Below are 23,471 nucleotides of genomic sequence, written 5' to 3' on the forward strand. Positions count from 1 at the left end.
GAGTAAGCAAGAGTTAATGGAAAAATATTTTTTTAACAAGAATTATGTGGTCTTTTCATTTCATGGAAGGTTAAAATCATGGTAGGTCTCAGGATTAGGTCCCCAAGCCATGTTGAGACCCAACAGTTCATACGGTTGGCTGAAGGTCTGCTACCTTTCCCATGGCTTCTAGCTCTTACTAGGCTCTTTAGTAACCCTGAAGGAGGAGGGGGAGCAGAGATGCTATGCAGTATCTTGTGAGACCTTATAGACTCTTTGCAGAAGACTTCAAGCTTCTTGGAGGAACTAAACAAATAAGGGTTTTTGTTAGTTGGAGAGGTAAAGTGTATAACCACCAATATGATGCTTGCAGACACCTGCTGTTTGAGATGTACGCAAAGAATTTTTATGAAACAGAAATCAAGTCAAAAGTGTCCTAGGTTAAAAAAAAAAAAGGAAAATTTTAAGAACTGACACAGGGGACTTATAAAGGTTGAACATCAAATTTTAATCTTGAAACATTTTATCTAGTCCTCAAATCATTAACATGAAAAGGAATGATAAATTATAATTTTATCATTACCATATCACTGTGTAACAAGCCCTTGTTACAAAATCCATCTACTGTCTCCAAAAAAACCAATAGAAAACCCATACATTATATTACCTAATGATCTATTAACAGATGAAATTTTAACCAACTTTATACCAGGAAACTTATTAACAGAGGTACTTCAATCACATAGCTTAAAATATGAAGAAAAGACAGGTAAAAAAATTATCTTAACCTGTAGTAGTCTTTTTACTTTTTAAAATTTTTATAAAATACACTAATTTCCCAAAATAAAGAATATTATGACACATTGGTGTCAACTTACACAGATGAAAGCTGGCATCAGCTTTTTTTCCTAACTAAAGTTCATTTCACCAACCTTTATATATTACATGAATATCCCAGTAAAGTATTTTTTTTAAAAAAATTCAACACACAGGAACATAATGTACAGTGTTTTATATAAAAAAAATGGTTAACTTAGGAATGATTTCATTTTCAACCACATTCTGTATCTTTTTAAGACGATGAAACTTCTTGCTATTGCAAGAAGACTTTTAAGTCCATGTTTCTATTTCCCAGCATTAATTCTTAAAAGTGTAAAAAAAAAAAATAAGGTTTGTTGTTTCTTTACTTAGTTCCCATGAGAAAACTGTGGTAACAACCTCACCACCAGGCTGCCTTCCCTCCTTTTGTTCTTAGGACTCCCCAGATCCACGACTGCGTGGCACCGTAATGAAATCTGAAATCGGTGGAAGAGGCCAATGACATCAGCGAATGGATATAAATATAAAAAGGCAGGCTCAGCTGGATCCTGCCACAATTGTAAGGTGTGGGCACACTGGCTCCCGCCAAGCCTTCCCGCCAGAGCTTCCCAGGAACGGCCTTAGGAGCAGCCTCCTGGATATGCTCATCCTTTCCATCTGTCTGCTGGGAGGACACAGAGCATTTTCAGTCATGACTTGTGTGATGGCTGATGAACACACCTTAGCCAGAGAGGGAGCGCGTGTGCTCAGCAGACCTTGGTCAGGAGAGGCTGTGGGGTAGAGAGTGCTGTTTATTTTACATCTCCTGCATCGGTCAATGCTGAATGCAAACTAACCTCAGCAGAGAACGGCAATGAACTATACACACCATGCACAGTCCATGATACTGTGGGACTTGGCAACACATGCAAGACGGTGGAGAAAGAGCCACAATGGATGAACGTAAACTTTTCACAGTGTTTCTTACAGCCTTTGACCCGAACACGAGCGCATCACTTACCACCACATCTCACAAACGTTTTACTGTGTCCTGGGCATGCAGATCACTTGGGGTAAAATGGAAATTACATTTCATAGCCATTCTCAAGACAGCGAGTATAACGTCAATGTTCCCTACTTTCCAACCAATGAATTGAGCTGCTTCTGTTATAAAAACTAAATATTATTTCTGAATACACTTCTAGTCAATGCTTGTGCTTTGTTTTCCCTTATCACTTGTTCCATTCTAGGGAAATTTAAAAACCCATAAAATTAAATTGAGGACTAGGTCTTCAGGTTGATTCCTGATCAAACTAGAAAAAAAGGATCACTAACCTTTCTTCTCTTGAGTTTTTCTCCCTACCCCAGGCCCTTTCTATACTGATTCAATTCTATGTTTGGTTTCCCAAAGAGGAAAACCCAAATTAGAGAACTGGCAATTCTGTCTTAGAGAAGCAAAATATAATGGTGGGGGGGCAGGGGTGAGGGAGGGAAGATGCATTCGACATCAAAATGTATCTCTCGCTCTCAATAGGAGATAATCCAGCTTCTCCTTGGCTCTCATTTCATAAATTAATAATTTCTTAAAATCATAATCCAAAGAATTTATCTATTACAAGAAAAGTTCAAGTTTAAAAAAAAAAAGCAAATAAATTAGTTAAGCCTTGTAAACAATTGTCCATTTTAGTTAGACATCTTTCAAAAACAAAAAAAGGTTGCTCAGTACAAGGCACACCTTACAATCCCAACTGAGTGGTGAAACCTAGACACCGGCTTTGCTCTGCTGGCTGGCGTGGCTGTGCTGAGGCTCCGGAGCCACATACCAACCCTCTGCTCAGCTTCTGACCCTTCCAAGTCCACAGATGTGCTCTTTCCATCAAACTGCTTTGTGCTCTTTTGTTGTGTGATGTGATTTTGAGTCTCCCCAGTGTTTGTCTCCTCAGATGTTTTCCACAAAGCTTCCTGGGAAAAGGCCAGTTTTCCCATTGCGTTGCAACGTGCCTTTGAACCAGCCATCCTCTCGTTTTTTATGAACAAACACAATATCTCCTTCTTTAAGTTCAAGTTCTGCCTCACTCTGAGGAGGATAGGAAACCACCACCCGGTGCCTACAAGAGAGAGGGAGACTTTGGTTAAGGCCATCAACGCAGTGATAAGAATGGTGCACTGGTCAATCTGCATGAGCCTTCAGAATAAACACAGTAGGAAATAGCATGAATTTGTTTATAAGGGTCTGTAAAAACTCAAAATACAGCTCTTCTCTGTCAGTAGAGGTTTGCTTGGCATTAATGTGTTTGGATTTGTGCATTTGTCCACTACTGATGGTCCAGACTGGTTTATTTGGGTGACCTATGCAGGAGAGCCATTTGACCCCTCCCAGTGTTTGTATGTTGGCCCTACAAACTGGGAAACTGAAAAGTCTTATTCAATTTCCCAGGAGAAGTGTCCTGCCCTTTACTCCAAGAAGAGAAGAGTGTATTTATTTGGTGAGACCGGGAGAATAGCTGAGCATCTAGGTTCGAGCCTCTTCGAATTGTTTGCTTTCAGTGGGCTGAGTGGGCTCTGCTCTGCTGTACCTTGTAACCAGAGAGGGGTCAGGTCAGACCTGCTTGCTGGCAGTACATTTGAAAACCTGTGTCTTTGCAACTCTTATTCTGGGACTTGGCAGGAATGCTAAGGAAGTTCATCTGCTTTACACAGCCACATTCTCTGTTGGAAAGGTAGCCCAAGGTCCAGACTTGGAAAGGAGACTGTGGCCACAGATTCAATCCACCACCACCATTAATGAGTTTGACATTCTGTTAGTCTCAGATCTGTGCTTATTTCTCCTTGTTTCTCAACTCAACTATCAGTGGGAAAGGTAGAGTTAGCACTTAGACACTCCAGCAGCTTGCTGGTTTAATATTTCCTTTGTTGCTGAGGCTCTCTGTATGGGATTATTCAGCAGCCAAGAAAGCCGGAGGAAGGTAACTTAGTTTAGGCTCTACATTCTTTTAGCCTTCTCTATTTATCCAGTGATATTTCTTTCCTTTACTCCTTTTGCTTTTTCCAACCAAATGGTGGGGGATGGGAATGGTGGTGTATGGCAGCCAACACCCGCTGGGGCTATAGCGATCCTTGCCTTCCTGTATTCTCAACACTTGTGTAGGCTCCTCCCACAACACAAAGGGATGACCTGTCTGACTGATAATGTATTATGAAAGTGACAGCATGTGATTTCTGAGGCTAGATGATTAAAGGTATGTGGCTTCCAGTTTACTTTCTCTTGGATCATTCACTGTGAGAAAAAAATCAGCAGCCATGTTGTAAGGACACTCAATATCCCCACAAGGCCACTGCATTGTAAGGAACAGAAGTCTCTTTCCAAAACCCCAAACTATCCAGCCAATAGTGATATGAATGAATCACCCCAGTCATTCATATCCACTTATATTTACAAAGACCATACATATATAAGACTATTATACTATTTAATACACACACACACACACACACACACACACATGCACACACACACAAAGGCTATGTGGCTACCCAAGCAAAAGTATAACACAGAGGTGGGTTAGCTGTTTAGAAAGGGTTAGCTAATTCAGACACAAGCATTTATAAACACGTGTGTCAGGGTTCAATCAAGCACAGACTTGGGGATGAGGTCTGGTACTGTGAGGAAAGCCTTAGCCTAGGGAGTGGGCTGACAAGTTTTTAGGGACACATGGAGCTGCTTAACTTTGGGTCAGTTATCTTAGCTTTCTTAGTCACAGTTTCCACATCCGTAGAATAGGACTATGATGAGATGCTTTGAATGAAGCCCTCGTATGGCAACTGACACAGAGTTCAACCCCAAAATATTAGCTCCCACTGTGATCATATGGTTTATATAAGAGTAGGCAGGAGTCTGGCACTTCTTGGAGGTAAGGTTTGAAGGATGGACCTCTAATCAGGAAACTCAGGCCACAACCTAAAGAATCTCTTGATAATAAGACTTCAGAAACTTGAGAATGATCATAGTTTTAGAATCCTTTCTCTGACAAACGAATTCATTATGGCTTTATCTGAAGGAAGGATGCAGATGAGATTTCTCAGGTCTGATGCCAATATGCTGAAAATCTGGGTAAAAAGAAATGATGTAGTTCCCAATTGGGGCAAGTTAAAATTTAAGTAAAGCTCTATAATTCTAGAAAAAAAAAAAAAAGTACAAATGATTCCAAACATATTCAGAGTCTCTTATGAGACCCAATTCTAACTAGTTTTCTGCGAGCTGCCTTAAAGGTAAAATGGAACCAGAATAGTTTGAAAAATTTAAGTGAATTAGATTAATATCTGCATTTTATAAAATGCACTAAACCAATTTTGTCAAAAAATTTTTTGAACTAGAACTGCTGCTGGGCTAAGAACATAATCTTCCTGCCAAGTTCCCAGTGGGAGCAAATTTTCATTGCTCAGTTATAAACCTCTAGGGGGTGGAATGAGAAACTATGTGCATAATGGAAACTGTGACACAATCTTGATCGTATGAAGACTACCAGGTGCAGCAGTGACAGACTCAGAATTCTTCCAGCTCAGAACCTGGCCTCGAGCCTTGTGAGGTGGTTTGCACAGTTTTCTAATACAGACTCATGTGGCCAAATTCTGGGCACAACAGGCCAACTATCTCAGGCATTGAAAGAGCTTTGCCAAGTAGAAGGTTCACAGACTCACAAACAGATGTAAGGCCCAGCTGCAGAGGCCCTTCATTCACATCTGTGCCCCGCCCTCTGCCTCACTTGGATTAAGCCTGTCTTTATGTGAACAGGGATTTAGGGCAGTTCTAAATCTCGGGAGTTCATGACTTCCATGGCACCTGCCGATCCACTTCCTTAAACTCGCACCCAGTCTACTCCTCTTCATTATCATTGTCACCATCCTGGTTGGTGACTTCATTAACATCTACTTCTTTCCTGTCTTGAATCTCTCCCTGTCTCCAATTCATCCTACACATTTAATATGCTTAAGTGGCAACTCTATTTGTAGCTACCCATCGCTGAAAAATCATTAACAGCTCCCCAATGCCTGTAAGGTTAATCCTCAGACTAGCCCACAAAGCCAACAATGATCTGGCCTTAATCTCTATCGCTAGAGCTGCCATTATCACCATGAATGTACCAAACACCCCCTTAAGCTGGAACACGCTTCCCAGATATGGCCTCCGCTTCTCCCACTCCACACCTTGCTCGTGTTGGTTCCTTCCTCTGGGAATTTCTTTAACAGCATCTCTGCCCATCCACACCTTATCAATCTCTCAAAGCCTGACTCCAATTCTCCCCTGTGAAATCTCCAGCCCCATGGCTGGAAGTAATTTCATGCTTGACTGAATCCCAGAGGCCTCCATGTATATTTCTTATGGCACTTAGCACAGTCTACATTATATTATTAGCATCCGTGTCCCTGTCTCATTTATTCTACCAGACCATAATCTGCTTGAGGGGTGAGATGATGCTAAATTCACTTTATGTTTCACACTACCAAGTAGAGTTATATATAGTGATTATTGTTAAACGTGCACCGTGATGCAAAGGCCTAACCACACAGAAAAGCTATTTTTTTAAATGTATTTTAAATGTTTCTTTGCTGAGGGCCATTACCAAGTAGGAATGACGCATCGAAATTTTCTTGCCAAGCGTACCCCATGCTGCTTAGAGGACATTCGATGGGACATTGCATGCATGCTTTAATAAGGTGACCTTGCTCAAGGACCAAGGCGGATCTGGGTTTAGAGCTGATCAGGTTTGAGGAAGTAACCGGCTCCTTGAGTTTAAGGCGTTGCCAGTTTAAGATAATGGGTTTTAGGGAAGTTGGAAGTTGAAGATTATTGCTGGGATTAGGGTGTTCCTGTTGCTTGTTCCCGTTGAGTTCTCGTGAGATTAAAATGGGATTTGGAGAGAGCCTCGTGGAGTAGGTGAATTGTGCGGGAGACAGCAGAACGCGATTGTCCCTGGACCTGTGTGGAGGCGGTGTGAGAGCGGGAATAAAGAATTGCTGTTTGAACCTACAAAGGTGTGTGGTGGCTCGTGATTCTGGTGCCAAGCCGAGACCTTGGCATTTCTTTAAAAGGAATGAAATCCAGATACCTGCTACAACATAGAAGAACCTTGAAAACATCATGCTAAGTGAAATAAGCCACACACTAAAGGACATACACTGTATTGTGAGACATCCAGGACAGTCACTCACAGAGATGGGAAGGAGAATGGCAGCTCAGGGCCTATGGGAGCCCAGGCTGGGAGTTGTTGCTAAAAGATACAGAGTCTCAGGGTGGGACAGTGAATATTTCTGCAGATGGATGGTGGTGAATGGTGGTAAACAATGCACATGTACTTGATGCTGCTAAATTGCACATTGCTAAATTGGTAAATTTTATCTGCATTTTACCACAGTTCAAAAAATGAGATGAACAAATGAATAAAAAGAATGGAGATAGTAGAAAAAAGAAAGGGAAGAAGAAAGTTCCCCCTGATCTCTTTGCACAAAGAACTGAGATGTAGGTGTGGGGTATGGCTCAGATCCAAGCGGGCCTTTGCATGGCTGTGTGATTCACTCACTTTCCAAGGACAGTTACCAGGGTAAAATTAGAGAAACAAGTCTCGCTGCTAAGTAAAGAAATTCCACTGATATCTAGTGCCAAACCTCCTGGTTTGGGCTACAGTAGTCTAGCTTTCACCTGTCTTTTATTAGTACACATTTTCTATTTCCTTGATTCCTCTGGCTTTTCTTGTATTCTCTGAAGTTCTCGGATTTTCATTTCTAATCTCCCCTGGTTTAGCCCAAACTGGCCTCCCTGTAACGCTGGGAGCCGCTCAATCCATCACCTTGGCCTGTGTGAGTAACCATCACTACTTTCTGCCAGTTGCCAGAGCAGTCTAATATCCAATTACGCATTTCACTCGCAAAACCGTGATAGCTGGCTTGGTAGCTTGCTCAAAGTCCAAGTAAATTATGTCTGTCGCTTCACCCAGTGAGTTCATTGTCACTGACTTACAGAAATTAATCATGTTGGTTAAGCCCGACTGCCTTTCTATAAATCTATCTATATCCAATTTGTTTGTTTCCAAGTATTCTAGCCTAATCCCTGATCAAAGATCATAGGTTCTTTTCCAATTTAGGAGATGGGCTTATAGGTATGTGATTATCAGTTTAATTTCTAAACTTAAAAATACATAGAGACAGCTGACTTGCTATGTCTCCCTAAGCCATATATGTATGTATGTATATGGGGGGGAGGCTGTCACACATACTTTTATTTGCCATTTCTTCTGAAATATTTTATTTCTACTTTCTCTTTGCAATTTCCTAATTATTTTTTCTCAATCCTAAAATAGAGCCTAAAATATTTGTTCTATTATTTCTGCTGTCATCAATTATACATTTTCTGCCTCCAGGAAAGAGTGCTATTTCTTGCTTGTTTTCTTCAGTCTCTCTCACAAACACAAAAGAATCCTTTTGTTCCTTAGAGAATTCCCTCAGCTGACACTGAGACCTGTCAACACACTTCAAGGTTCGTCCTTCCTTATTATGAGACTGCTTAAGTCTTTACATCACATGAATGCTTCTCTCCATTGACAGCACTGGCAGCCCCAGTCTCATGTCTTTCTCTTTCTTTCTTTCTCTCTTTATTTCAAACTTTACTCATTTATTTATTTGTTCATTTATTCCTGTTACTTTAGAGATTTATGGGTCATGATTTGAGAGGTTTGGTGCTGGCTCTTGTTATAATCTGTAGGGATCCCTATCTCATATTGCCCTGATATTATAGACTAAAAATATTTCTATGAAATTCAATCAGTAAAAGTTCTACCATCAGAACCCTGGGCTTCTGCATTTTGAGAGGGCAAGAACTGATGATGTTTATATTGTCAATCAAGGAAACACAACATCTTCAAGTGCTTTCTGAATCATACTGATATGAAAGTTGATTCTTTCCTTCATATTAAGCAGTAAATACTTTTTGCTGTGGTAAAATTTTTGAAATATGCAAACAAGTAATCTCTAAATTATATACCTGGTAGCTTTTTATTTTTCCTGGTGCTGGGATTGAACCCAGGGCCTCACATGCTAAGCAAGTCCCCTACCATTGATTATATCCCCAGCTCTCCTTGTAAGTTTTCTATTAAAAAATTCATTTCTGGTGGATAATAGCCCATTTTCTTACGTTTTTACAGTCAGGCAGACTTAAGAATCCAAGCTAAATAAATACGATTCTCATCACTGTATGAAAGTAAAGGGCTATGAGAAGTTGGTCGTGCCAGCTATTGTGTTTAATATTCCACTAAACATATGAATTATAAAAATATAAATGTGGGCAAAAATCTTCTCCAAAGACCTATTTCCCACTCCTAAAAATTGAAATGGTTATATTAAAAACGTGTGAGAGAATTCCAGAGTGCCCGAGCCCATCTGTCCCCTCATTAAATTCTCCATGTTCCCTGTCTGATGTGCGTCCCTTGCTCCCTGAAACGCCATCACCTGTCTTCCTTAGTAATTTCTCCTTTTCAGGAGCGCTGAACAGCAGGAGCCTGCTGTTCGAAAAGAGCCCCTCTAAGAGGAAAGGGCTGGAATGCAGAAGCCACAGAGACAGAGGACATCTGGCAACTGAAAAGGAATGCATAATGGGGTAGGAGGCTCCCAGTGCCTGAGTCAGGGCCTGGGGAGTCTGGGCAAGTGAACCATCCCTGGAAACAGTCACACAAATACCAAAATGACAGAGAAAAGAGGACAGCGAGCCTCACGGAATGCAGGAAACTGCAGATCATCGCCTGGAGGGAAACAGGGAGCCTCTGGGACCAAAAGAAAGTACACAAGGGACTGGACTATCTCCAGGGACAGGACCTCTTGTCCCTGGAAAGCAGAGTAACAGCACTGCAAGAAAAAGTCTGCCGCTCAGAGTAGAAGACCAAGTGAAGTCAGGACACAACTTCAAAGCTTTACCAGAGCACAACAGACGCGAGAGAAAGAAAGAATGATTCCAAGTGTAAGAAAGAGATGCTTTTTTAGGATAATGTTTCATTTCTCAACTGGTTTTATAAGAATCAGAATTATTATTTAACTTTACTATAAAAACATACACTGTGCATTTTGTACTAAATTCTCATAGGTTGTTTGAAGTTTATTCTTTTCCGTTTTTCAGTTTTTTCCCCATATTTTTAAATTGGTGCATTATAGTTATACATAATGATGGGATTTATTATTACATATTTGCACATGCACACAATATAACAATAAAATTTGGCCAATATCACTCCCCTGCACTTTAGTTTTTTTTAATATTTCTTTTTAATTGTAGATGGACACAATACCTTTTATTTATTTATTTTAATGTGGCACTGAGGATGGAACCCAGTGCCTCACTTGTGCTATACAGGAGCTGTACCACTAAACTCCAACCCCAGCCCTCATAGTTTAAGTAAAAAAGTATGCCACAAAATCATATAAATGAAGACTTTAGATTTTGATGAGTACAAATGTTCATATGGCTCTTATCTGAAAGACAAAGGTAAGTGCTGGGGACTTGGCTTGGTGGTAGAATGCTTGTTGGGCATGTGGGAGGCCAGACACTCTCCAGCACAGCAATAAATAAATAAATAAATTTTAAAAATGCAATGGTGAGGGGCTGGAGTTGTGGCTCAGTGGTAGAGCGCTTGCCTAGCATGTGTGAGGCACTGGGTTCGACTCTCAGCATCACCTATAAATAAACGAATAAAATAAAGATCCATCAACATCTTTAATTTTTTTTAAAAAAAATGCAATGGTGAAGTGAATTTAAGTAATTTTAAAATATAGTGTTTTATAGTAAGATCTCAGTTCTGTAACACAGAAAATGCTTTGAAAAAGGCAATACTTCCATGAATTTAAAATTTGCTTCATTTATGAAATGCAGGTCACGAGGGAATGAAACTTACAGAAACAATGAAACAGCATTTAAAGCAAAACGTTTGTTATTTGATGTGAAAATAGCACACTGCTTTTAGGGTTCTTCATGATGTTTTCCTGGGTAATGAATAGTATTTCATTCTCAGTTTGTATAATCCAAGTAGATTTTGTCTCATTAAGTGTATTTTCTCTCCTAACACACTCCTAGAATCCCACTGGCTGTGTCAAACAGAACTGCTCCTGTTTCTGATCATTATTCAAGGCCAGAACCACTAAAACAGACCTCGTTATTCTGAGTGTACTGAACCAAGTCACTGGGTCAGGAGAAGAGTCAGAACTAAGACTAAGGACAGCCACACTCTTCTGGGTCAGGAGGAAGAAGGAAAGAATTCTCTAGCTACTTTAAACCAGCAGGTGATGATATCAACTTTTAATAAATGCAGAGGTTAAATAGAGAGAGTGACTGCTGGTAATGGAACAGAAGCAGGAAGAAGGAAGTAAATACAAGTGAGTTTCTGGTGACTGACAAATTTCATCGCATCCATACTGAAAATAAAGAAAAAGAAGGCCGGAGACCAACCCCACGGAAGAGATCTAGGGATGGGGGCAAAGGAGACCAGAGTACATTGCAGCAAGTGAATAGAGTCAGAGCTTGACCGTTATTACAAATTCAGCTAAAAATAAGGACACAAGAAAATACCTTAAGATATCAGATTGTATTTTCCAGCATAAAGCTTGCTATTCAGAGTTTTCTCCTAGAATGACAGTGAACTCACCTTTCACAAACAACAGGCCTAGAGTCATTTGCAACAGGACCCAGGGAGGAACATGCCTGACGAGGAGGAGGCGCGATGGGCACTGCCGAGTCCAGGGAGCTGGTCTTCCGATGGAAAGCATCCTGGGCCAGGGCTGCCCCTGCTGGTGCCGCGGTGACTGGGCCATCCCCGTCCACAGGGCAGGAGCCTGCTCGACCGTGGCCTCCTCCCAGGGGTAGCTCAGGACCCACGGCTCCCTGCAGGGGCAAGTCGCCACCACTCAGCTCCATTTCCAGGGTGGGCGATGCTGGAGGGGATACTCGGGGCTTCCGTTTGGTGGAGGCACCAGACAGCAACTTCAATAACCCCTTTTTTTCTTTCTAGAAAAAGAGAAATAGGGACAGTAGTTGGAGACGGACAGCGCTATTGCTGTTGTAATCTATAGGTCCCTCCAGTTTCCGCTTTTCCTTGGATCTTTTGAAATTGTTTGTTGATACTTGGTTACTGGTAATCTGGTGACCAGTGTTTGTTTGTACAGGCTTAAACCTGAGTTGCTGCTGCTTCTCCCATTCAGCCTGCAGGCTTTTGTTTGTTTTAGACATCGGGTTGTTCATTATCATCTTCTACTGAGGTAATGAAGATAAGCAGATAAAAAAGATAAAAGGTAGCTAATTCACAACAGGGGGACACTAGCCAAGAACAGAGTTACCTTAGATTAGGTAGAGGGGAGGACAAGGGAAGGGAGGGGAGAGCAGGGGATATGGGATAGGAAGTATAGAAGAAAGAAATAGATATTATTATTTTATGTTTATATGTGACTGCATGACCAATGTGATTCTGTAACATGTATAATCAGAAAAACGAGAAATTATACCCCATCTATGTATGATGTATCAAAGTGCATAAATTGCATTCTACTTTAACAAATAAAAAAAATTTTTTTAAAGATACAACAAAAACCCACCAATTTATCTCAGTTTGATAAAAGTCTAAGTAGATATTTAAGGATAAAATGAAAAATTCAGATGATAGATTGAACTGTCTGAAATTCTGCCTATCCTGTCTCTACTGTAAGGGAGCTGAATGAAATACAAACCTAACAGCATGTTATTCCACACCCACAGATTTGAGCCTCATCATTTACAGGAATGATACCTTCATCAGAGTGTAGGGCTAAACCACTTCTCACTCATCCTCACCTTGATTAAATTTAAGTAGTCAATAATAACAAAGTCAAGTCATTTCTATTCTGCAGCTACTCCCTTGATAAGAAACCCAAAATGCCACATTTTAATGAAAGCATCAGTATATTGATACTTTAGTATCTTTTGTTTTGCCAGCAAATGCACAAATAACAATTTTCCCCAACAACCTCATTTCCCAGAAACCATCTCTTGAATTTTTGCCTCTTTTGACATCTTGCTTGGCTCTGCTAAGAAAGCCAGAGCTTGAACTAGCTTTCCTTCATTCACAAACTCAAAAGTGCCAATGTTTTTTGATGACCAAGCTTAACATCATTTTAAAATCATTATCTTAAATTGTTTTACTAAGATGTCAACTACATCATTAAGTCCTCTTTATGGAAACTCTGCTTGAAAATGAAACATTTCATAGAGAACTATTTCTTTAGAAAACTCTGTAAGCAAATCAGAACTATTAAGGCCCACTAACGGTGACATGGAATTATCAGGGACCCACAAGGAAACAAAGCACTGAGAATTTTTTCTTGGAAATATGAGTTAGCTCAGATACAGTTAAAAAAAAAAAAAAACAAACCCTTGGGGAAATGAATCTGAATCCACAATAACACAATTCCATTAGACCCAGAATGGCAGAAATGAGGAAGACGGAGCAATCATTTATCAGATGATGAGCAAGCATCCCTGGGAAATTGCATCACAGTCTCCATTTGCTTAATGCTGCTCACAGTATGCATTATCCCCTGGGCTGGAAATGGGAAGCAGGGTTAAGAGGGATAGGGAGTAAGTGCTAAGGTCATTTCTGTACCAGCTTGACTCGGGCTGTAGCTGAGCAGAGCCAGATCCCTTCAACCCATTCCAAGGCTGAGCAAGATCCTTCTGCGTCTCAAGGCCTGGGCTTCGACTTATCACACATATAACGTCACATTATCCAACAGGCTACCACCTGCCTTCCAATAAATGGGCCAACAAACTTGGACTACCTGCTTGAGTGTAGAAACTGTATCTTACACACCTCTATATTTTACACAGGACCTAGTACAGAGTCTTTCACCTATTAGAGCTGAGAGGCCAGGAAAATACTGGAAAAGGATGAGACCCATGGAAGGAAAGCCAAATATTTAGCTAGTGACAGGGCTCAGAAGATAAAACAGGAGTTTTGTATTTCCCCAACGCAGAGGAGATAAAATCTTTCCTCTCTTCAAAGGCCAATGAAATGCCCTGACTAAATAGCTGCCAATGCTGTGGCCCTACTTCTTGGAAGGAGTCTGAGGTCAAAAGAGTCTAGCAATGTTCTGGGGAGATTAACGTCTGATAGCTTACACTTCGAAGGTAGCTATCAGCTGTGACTTCTAGCTATTCCTGCCATGATGTAAGAGGGCACACACTAATCCCTGGACCCCCATGGATGCACCAAGAACATTGAGTCCATTGATAAATTACCATCTCAGCAAGCCACAGCTAAAGATGTTGCTTAAAAGCTCAGTACCGGGCACTCCGAAGAATATCAGATAACTGAAATGCACTCAGGGAACAGCCTTTAAAGTGATTAAGAAGAAAGATGACTTGGTTCATTGAAAATGATTAAACACATTAAATACAGCTTGCTTTAATGACTTCTAAGGGATGTGTTATCATCATCAACTGATGCTGACTACCCATGGAGCAGAAGGCAGAGGATTAGGTATCATGGCAGGGTGCAGGGGGTACAGGGTGGGGATGCTAACACAGGAAAGATGCAGCCCTAGTTCTAAGGAGCTGTGCTATTAATTTCATATTCTGGAGTTTTCTCTATTAGCAGAGCAACATGCCACTTGGAAGAGATAACTGCAAATTCAGACACTTATCATCTAAGGGCACCTTTGTCTTTTTCTTTTCTTTTTTCTTCAAAATCAAACAGCAGAAATGGAAACTGGATGAATTAGTGCAGACTACACTTCAGCAAAGCAATTTTTTAAATGCAATGTTAGCACACATGAAAAAGGGGCCTATCTTTTAACATAAACCTTACTTAATAACTCATCTCCTGTGGGTTTTCCAATAAATTATTCCCAGATGAAATAATGTTTTTAGAATCATCGTTTTCCCTTTAGAAGAGCTGACGATTTAAAATACATCACAAAAAACAAAACAAATATCTGGGTCAGAAGATGATCACCAGATAATCAGAGTTATTTTTATAGATGAAATAATTTCTGACCATCAGCTTAATTCCTTTCTATCAGTCACATAACAGACAATGAGTCTGAGTGGGAAACATCAAGTTGGAGCTCTTTCCCGAGCAGAAATAAACTTTATTTTAAAGACTCACAATTAAAAGCATTCTCCCATTGAGTCTTCCATTTTTGTTTTGTTTTGTTTTGTTTTTGCCCTCAGACATGCAGAAATTAGGAAAAAAAAAAAAAAAAGTAGTATTACTGGGCCATAGGCCATCAATAATCTATATAGCCAGACTCCTAAAACTCAGAATCAATTGTTCTTAGGTAAAGAATCTCAAAAACTAAATTCACGATTATCTACAGTAATCACTCACACTCTGAACAAGTATTTACAGAGTGTCTAACATGAAGAAGGCAAACTGCTAGACTCAGGAATACAATAGCAAATAAGACAAAGAACGACTCATGTTGCCTAGCAGAGATACAATTGTGGCTATAAAATAGGTCCTCTGCCAAGAATAAAGCAGGGTAAGGGGAGAGGGATGATGACCCCGGATGCTGCTTGAGATACAGGGGACCAGGGAAGGGGTCTTTAAGGAGGGGCCCTATGGGATGTGCCATGTGAAATTGTAGACATGATCAAAACACCACTAGCTTCAAAAATTTTGTCAAATGCTTTCAGAAAGGATTTCTACGTTTATTCACAGCAACTTGATGAGGCAGGAATTAACTATTATTCTCAGTGCCTGAAGCTTTCTAAGCTTGCCTAAAATCATCATGCTAGCAAGAGGTGATGGTGAGATCTGAATCGGCCCACGCTCTGCTCTTCTGTGTGTCCAGTGCAAGCAACGCCTTTGGAAGTGCGGGGAAATAGTAGGAGCAGACACGTTTCCCTGTCGCCACAGGTCGAAAAGGCTGCTCTCGGTTGAACTGTGTGTGTGGATCTGCACTTCGGGGAGCTGGTCTGGAACCCAGTTCTCAGCAAGGGCAGGACAGTGACTGTGTTCACGTCACAGGGAGGGTGGGCTTCCCTTCCAGCAAACAGAACGGCAGAACACACACAGACGATCTTATTTCTGACAGCAAAAGAAGAATGGGGAGGAAGGAAAATGGTTTGAGCAAAGAAAATAATCAGCAGGGACTTCAGGAAAAGGGCTCAGAATAGAAAACAATGAATCTTTAAAAACAAGATAGGAAGCTCTGCTTAAGAAAATCAAGAATAACAGACAGGTCCTTAAATGTTGGCTGACTGAAGAAAACCTGTGGTTGGCTCCTTAAGGGAGAATTGTGAGGAATTTGGGGGTGAGGAGTTGAGGCAGTAAATGTTGATGTTTTATCCATTTTTAGAAAAACAGCAGACAAAGCTGTTAAACTCATGATTATGAAAGAAATCAGGGATTTCATGGAAGGAAAAATAACAATGACAGAAAGGCCCAGATTTCAAACAAGTAATAACTGAGATTATGTTTGAAAATATAGAGTATTCCAGATAACTATGGTCCAATACAGAGTACACATACCAAGTTAACTAGAGACTTTAACTCTGGGATGAAAACGTAACTTTTAGATATTCCTAAGATTTTGTAAAACAGAACTTCCAAATAAAATACGGTTCAAAAGGAGCAGTGTAGGCAGAAGAGATTCTCATATACTTTTCCCTTGACTTGCTGATAGTCAAGGGAAATCAATCTCACAGAAAGCCAAGCACACTGCAATTCTGGATCTGATTCTGATCAACTATGGGGAGAAGAGACCAGCCAGGAGCTAGACATGCTCTCCAGGAGAAGCAGAAATACCAAGAACTTCGAAGAAAACGCCCAGAAGAGACTGGAGGTAGGTTTGAACTCTTCCTTTTAAAAGAATTGATTTTAAAAGTTCAAAGAAAACATGTATGACATGAAACTCAAAAGGGAAGATGCTTCAAGAGGAAAGGGAAGACTCTCAAAATGAAATTCTACCCATACAATTGCAAATTATCTGGGCAGATGAAAATGTAGAGGCATCCAAAGGAACTGATGTGACTCCCCGGGGAGCAGCCTAATGGGCTCACATTTTTAAAGGACACGTACAAAAAGATGAAGAGAAGGGCCCGTAACAAAGAACATAGTATGGTGCATGGTGATTCAAGAAGGCAGAAGATCAGAATGAGCTTAAACTTGCCAAAATGCTAAACACAAGACAAAAAAAAAAAAAAAAAAAAGAAAAAAAAATTAAAAGGGGATTTCAAAAGTTATATTTGAAACAAAAAGAACAAGAAAACACAGATCTGCTATCTGGAGTGTTCAGTGGTTCTCAGATGGAGGGAGCAAAGGGAAGGATACTCTTCATACTGAAAAGGAAGAATAAATCTTGATAAGAGAGAAATGGGTGAAAAGAGGGATCGAGAGATCAAATGGATACTCTTGACAGCTGAAGTACAACCAATAATCTATGAGAGACTCTAGTGAACTTGGGGATCAAGGTCAACTCAAAAGGCAAACATGGGGATGTTTCAAAAAGAAGACAAGGCACTCTGCCGACTGGGAAATTCTAGAACAGTATTAAATGAAAGGTTTACAAGCACTTAGGAAAGGAAATGACAATTTGAGCAGACTCTTCCAGGAAAAGTTTGCTACCAGTGAGTGATAGCAAAAATGAGTTTGAAAGACATTTGCTCTCAATGTAGCATCTGGCAATTGGCCCCGATTTAGGAATGTGGGCTAAAGGACCTTTAGTTGTGAGGATTCGTGATTATTTCAGTGATGATGATCATGGAATTCCTGTACTATCAACAGACTTGGAACATCAAATGAAGTAGTAGACTTGAGAAGGGAAAGCGTGGAAATCTGTGACATGATGAACAACTTCAAGAGTATGACCTTAAAAAAGGAAGAAGAAATAAGGAGACAACTTTGCGAACATCTTGGGGCATCATGTAAAAGGATCGATATGTTCCACGAGGCCCCTTACAATGAAGGGAGGGCACAGGGAGACACATGTGCTCAGTGCCTTTGCTCTGAGCTCAGGGTGTCTGACGATGACCAGGGACCATCCAGAGTTAGGGCACTAGCAGCCCTTGTGGTGTCCAAGCACAGGCCGATGGCCATTGGTCAGGGATGGGTACTCAAGGGAATGATGCTCAGGGTCCTAGATGAGTTGCAGCTGTAACATTGCCACGAACTTTTGTGGCAAAAAGCAGTTCTTAAAATCAAGGGTGCTGGTAGGGCTCCATTCCTGGACGCTGTAGGAAAGGATGCTGCAGGATCCTTTGGCTTGCTCCTTTCTCTCATCACTCCTACCTCTGCTTCCCCTTCTGTTCTCTCCTGACCCCGCTGCCTCCCCTTCAGGAAAATCCTGATACTGAACCCTGGGTCTTCCCAGATAGGCACTCTTAATATAAGCACATCTGTCAAATGCTTCTGTCCAGCAAGGAAACGTTTCCCCAGTTTCCAGGGATTAGGAGATGGACATCTCTGGGAGCCTCAGGAAACAAGTTTCAGAGATTCGATGAATGCTACACCAGGATTCCTGGGGCTGAAGAGGCCCTTCCCCATCAGTGACCAGGGCCCTGGGACACACCGTGCCCATGCATTAAAATTTAAACCATAAAAATAATCCTTTCAATGATATTAGCAAAGTTGGATGTGTCAGCTTGAGCCCAAGTTCAATGCAGGTGATTATCAACACAGAACAGATATCGACCTTTTTCAAAATTTCTCACATAAAAAGTGAAATATTTTTAATAAGCGGTAAAGTTTATTTCCTTATAAATTCCTGTTTACAGGCTCCCCCACCCATTTAAATACAGCAACCTACATCACCGCTGAACCAGGTGCCGAGAGTTTGTGATTACCCTAGCGCTTCCGAGGACTGATCCACAACTTCAGGGGGAAATGCATGAAATATTGAGGAACAAGTGCGGACAGCAGTACTATTATGCAGACCTTGCTACTATCTCTTCTCTCCTGGTCACATTTAATCACTATCAGTTTCTCTTTCCTTTAACTACCTGTCTCAAAACCCATCCATCGGTGAGTACTTGAAACAGTTTTCGACTTGTATTTTCTTTGATATTCAGCCCCAAGTGAAAAACATGAAAAATACATATGAGTTTAGAAAATCAATTTTTCCCTATATTTCAGGTCCTCTGAAGGAACCATGCTGATGTCAGATGTACTGTAGATAAAATAAAGCACCAGTAATACTCTTTTTTTTGGCGGGGGCGGGGGTGGGTACAGGGGACTGAATGCAAAGGCACTCAACCACTGAGCCACATCCCCAGCCCTAGTTTGCATTTTATTTAGAGACAGGGTCTCACTGAGTTGCTTAGCACCTTGCTTTTTGCTGAGGCTGGCTTTTTGAACTCAGGATCCTCCTGCCTCAGCCTCCCAAGCCATTGGGATTTCAGGCATGCATCACAGCACCCGGCAACAAATAATACTTTTAATCAACATTTTCAACCCCCTTGTGTCTTCAAATTTTTCTTTCTTTCTATTTTTTAACAGATTTGTGAACAAGTGAACAGGAAAAATTAAGGACAGCAAAATGATGAAAGAATGAGTGACCCAAGAAGAAAGAAAATTCCTCCCAGAGACCAAGCTGCGAGAGACGGCTCACGGTCTTATTCACCGTGGCCTCCCTAATGCCCACAGAGGGCCGGGCAACTGGCAGGAGTCTGAGTGCACGACAGGGTGGTGCTCTGTTTCCTCCCCACTGTGTTCCTGGCTCAGGGACAGTGACTCACCCGTGGTAAGCACCAGAAGGACTCAAACAAAGAGTATGTGCATTAGTGAGACACCCCGGGACACGGAGCCGGCAGAGAAGGGTGCGCTCTTACCTTGCTGTCCTTGTCTGGTTTGCTTGCTGAACCGCTCCCACAAGCTGATGAAGAGCCGTCCGGAGACGTGGGAAGTCCAGGGAGAATGGTCACTGTCCGGCCACTGGGCTCGGCTTCCAGAGAGGCAGCGGTGATGCTCGGGGAGGTCAGCGAAGTGGCCGCAGCACAGGCCAGCGGGGCACTGGCTCGACTGATACCGACAGCAGCAGCGTGGGCAGCGGAGCCTGCCATTGGAGGCAGAGGCTGCGGGGAGGCCAGTGAATGGTGGGGCAGCCCCACAGATGCAGGCCCGAGGCAGGCGGCATTCTGTACCTGGATGGGCGTCACTGCTGCTGTGGGGCGTTCTTGGTTATGTGCTGCAACTGGTAGACGACAGGAGGAAAAAGTCAACTTCCTACCAAATGCTACTCATTGAAACATGAGTCAGTTTGCTGCATCACACACAATGAAAGGTTGCTCCTGCTACTTATTACAATAAAGAATGGATGGATAGTAGTTTAAATGCAATTAAAATCTTGGCTGGATCTCTAGACACTATTTTCCTTCCAGATCAGCCCTGGATTCTGTTGAGAACCTAGAGGTTCATCTATAACCCCAAACCCTTTAGTTAAAGAGAACAACTTTCCACACAGAATAGGTTTTTGATGGTTCTCTACAGTGTTGAACAATATCAGCCTCAAGTCCTTTTTCCATTAACCATTCCTCTTTTCTTTTTTTGAGTTGGGGGTCTTGCTATTCTGCTCAGACTGGTCTTAAACTTATGATCCTCTTACCACAGCCTCTTGAATAGATGGGATTATAGACAGTCCTGTGTCATCGTGCCTGGCTCATAACAAACCATTTCTCTTCTTTTTCCGATAGAATTTACAAGCCTTTGGTTTACCCCACCATTGTTACCCAAGATTCTCAGTAGGTTTTCAATGCTACAGAACCAAGAAAGCTATTTAAGATTCTACTGGGTCTAAAATAGATTCACAACTTAGTTCATCAACAATGATCAACACACCAGTTGGCAAAGAATCATACAGTGGTCACAGAGCTAGGAACAGTGAGATCTGAGACTTACAATCTTGATTACAGAAGTCATATTTTCTTTTACTCTTTGGACAGGGTTTCACTAAGTTGCTTTGGCTGACCTCCAAGTTGAGATCCTCCTGCCTCAGCCTCCAAAGTAGCTGGGGTTACAGGCATGAGCCACCATTCCCAGCTTATTCTACTGTTGTACATCATTTTAATATTATACCCAATTTTCTCAACCTCTGCCATAAATGATCTGCTATTAGACAGGCAAATTCTTTCCCTGATGTGCCCTGGTCTTCTCCTCTTACCTGTCCTCACTGCGTTGCGGGCCTGGTTGACTGTCATTTGCCCAGTCATGTGCAACAGGACCTTCGTCTGAGGACTTGTCTGGATGTGAGCTGCTGATACCACAGCCGTGGGGACGACACTGGGTGTCCCGGCCACACCGTTTCCCTGGAGCTTCTGGACAGGCCCTCCTGCAGTGGAGGGACTGACCATGGTCACCCCTCGACTAGTCTGACCCGCAGTAGACATAGGGACTTTAGTCTGGGAAGCATTTGTCACTGCCCTGCCAAGACAGAAACAGAAAGAAAGCCCAATCCATCAGCAAAATGAGAGAGAGAACAATTAAATGCAAGAAAAATGACTCAGGGCTTTAAAGACAGAAGGTTATAAAAAAAAATGAATGGAATTATTTTTATAAAGTTTTTAAGAAGAGCAAATTTAAAGAAATGATGGCCCTGAGGCAGAGAAAGGTCTTGAAATTGTTCTGAGTCACCAGAGACCAACACGTCACACTCTGCTCAAGAATATACAGTCTCTGGGTTCGGTTTTCCACACCACAAACCAAGCATCCCACTGACTTCCAACGTCCTGGATTCTCCTGCTTTCACCTACCAGACAAGCCAGGTGTGCTCCCTTAAATAGCCTCCTTTCCACAGCTTCTGACCTTCTCTCTGCTTGCCTCGGACACATCACTCAAGTGCCTGTGCGCGCGCGCACACACACATGTATGCACACATTCTGGGAATGTCCTTTCTGGCTGCTCTTGACCAATTTCAGTCTCATTTGTTTCAGGACCCAGCACAAATCCCATCATTTCCAGAAGTCTTGCCTGGGGTCCAAGTTTAGGATCTTATGGTTCCACTGTTTCATGGAGATTCCTTCCTTTGTTCTGTTTTTATATTCAACACAGTGTATCTTTAATTTAATTTCGCCCCTGATTACAAAATGTGGTGTATTCTTTTTTTAGACATAAATCCCGTGTTAATGCTGATGACGCAGTGAAAGTTCCTTGAAGGTAGGACGAGTATAAAATGGGACTTTTCTGTTCCTTCAGTATTTGCACATTTTGGGGGGTATGGCCAGCTCTGAACAAATTTATTTCCTATGAATGTAATTACAGTAAGTACAAAGTGATTTTGTATAATGTATTTTTTTTATATTCCTAAAATCATTTAGACAATGACCATTCTGTTTAGAGCAATTCTCTAATAGATAGGGTATTTTAATAGCACAAACATCCTTCTTATTTATCATGATGACTCAGAGAGCACTTGCTCTAAGCAAGAATTGCTCCAGAGTTAAACAGACTTATGATAATCTGTTTTTGAATCTCAGCTTGACCAACTTCACTTATTTACTGTTGTTTGTTGTAGTTCCCGTATTTATTATTATTATTATTTTGCACCAAGGAGGTTTTATCTGCCATTTTCTGGATGGGCTGGATTCTGAATGTCGATTTTAACATATACAGAATAGAAGGTTTATATTGATTAAAAATTTGCAAGTCAAATTTTTAGCTAACATTCTGTCACCATCTGCAACAATAGTGATTTTCATTTGATTAGGCTGCTAGCCAACCTATAAATCAAGGCTAACAGCTGACAAACATGTCAGTTCATTAAGTCGTTTGTTTAAAATCAGGACATTTGAAGAATGATTTAACATAGTTAAACCTAGACTATTATTAAAAGTCCAGTGGTCAGAACCTGGGGCTCCTTCCAGGTTGATACTAATTACTGGTCATTTCCTTTAGTTCCTGAGAATAGTTTCTTCAGTGACCAGAAGGTAAATTATCTTTAAATAAAATAGAGAAAAATTTTACATATATAAAGTGCCTATCATTCTGTAATAGGATTTTCTATGATACTTTGGGCCAGATTATTCCTGTGGGGTGGGGTGGGGGGCTGTCTTGCACACTATAGGATGGAACAGCATCTCTGGGCTCTACCCACTAAATGCCATCAGCACCCGACACCTTCTGTTGTGACCAAATCCCCTTCAAAATTATGTTCAGTTACTGACTGCTAAATGTCCCCTGGGGAACAAAACTGCTCTTATTTAAAATGGATCAACACCATATTTAAGGCATTTTTATTTCTGACTAAGAATTCACAGGTAATTGCCCAGTTAATGACTGGACAAAGATCCACATGGTTTGGGCTTGAGACCTTCTTCAGTGTCATCTCAGACAAGTTATTTGATCTCTCTATGCCTCAATTTCCTCACTTATTAAGTGGGGGATGATAACAGTAACTACGCCAATGACGTGTTTAAGGACTAAGAGTTGATAAATGTAATGGGTTTAGAAATCAGCATGCCTGATATATAGTAGGCATTATATAAACAGAAAAGTATCAATAACATAGCTCTTATTTCAAACATTATTCCTTTTATTTTCTAGTAGGAAAACAACTGAAAAGGGTACAGTTGAGTCTTCTAACATATAAATTAAATAACTTCCAACCCAGTATATTTATGGTAGAAACCTATAATTTCACACATATCCATGTGAAAAGTAAGCTAAGATCTTAGCATTAAAAGGGGTTTTAGCAGATAT

General features: G+C 41.2%; 1 protein-coding gene across 1 annotated transcript in view; it reads right to left on the reverse strand.

The window, feature by feature from the left end:
* Window positions 1-463: 463 nt before the first annotated feature.
* Sh3rf1 (SH3 domain containing ring finger 1) overlaps window positions 464-23,471 on the reverse strand; it is a 162,592-nt gene continuing 139,584 nt past the window's right edge. Inside the window, exons 9-12 of the mRNA XM_078030969.1 lie at window positions 20,938-21,197; window positions 19,610-19,971; window positions 11,457-11,815; window positions 464-2,885 (exon numbers count right to left, since the gene is read on the reverse strand). Coding sequence (XP_077887095.1) covers window positions 2,717-2,885; window positions 11,457-11,815; window positions 19,610-19,971; window positions 20,938-21,197 — 1,150 coding nt within the window. The 3' untranslated portion in view covers window positions 464-2,716. The remainder of the gene's footprint in view (window positions 2,886-11,456; window positions 11,816-19,609; window positions 19,972-20,937; window positions 21,198-23,471) is intronic.

The sequence above is a fragment of the Ictidomys tridecemlineatus genome, chromosome 14 (genome assembly GCF_052094955.1).
Source record: "Ictidomys tridecemlineatus isolate mIctTri1 chromosome 14, mIctTri1.hap1, whole genome shotgun sequence".
NCBI classification, from domain to species: domain Eukaryota; kingdom Metazoa; phylum Chordata; class Mammalia; order Rodentia; family Sciuridae; genus Ictidomys; species Ictidomys tridecemlineatus.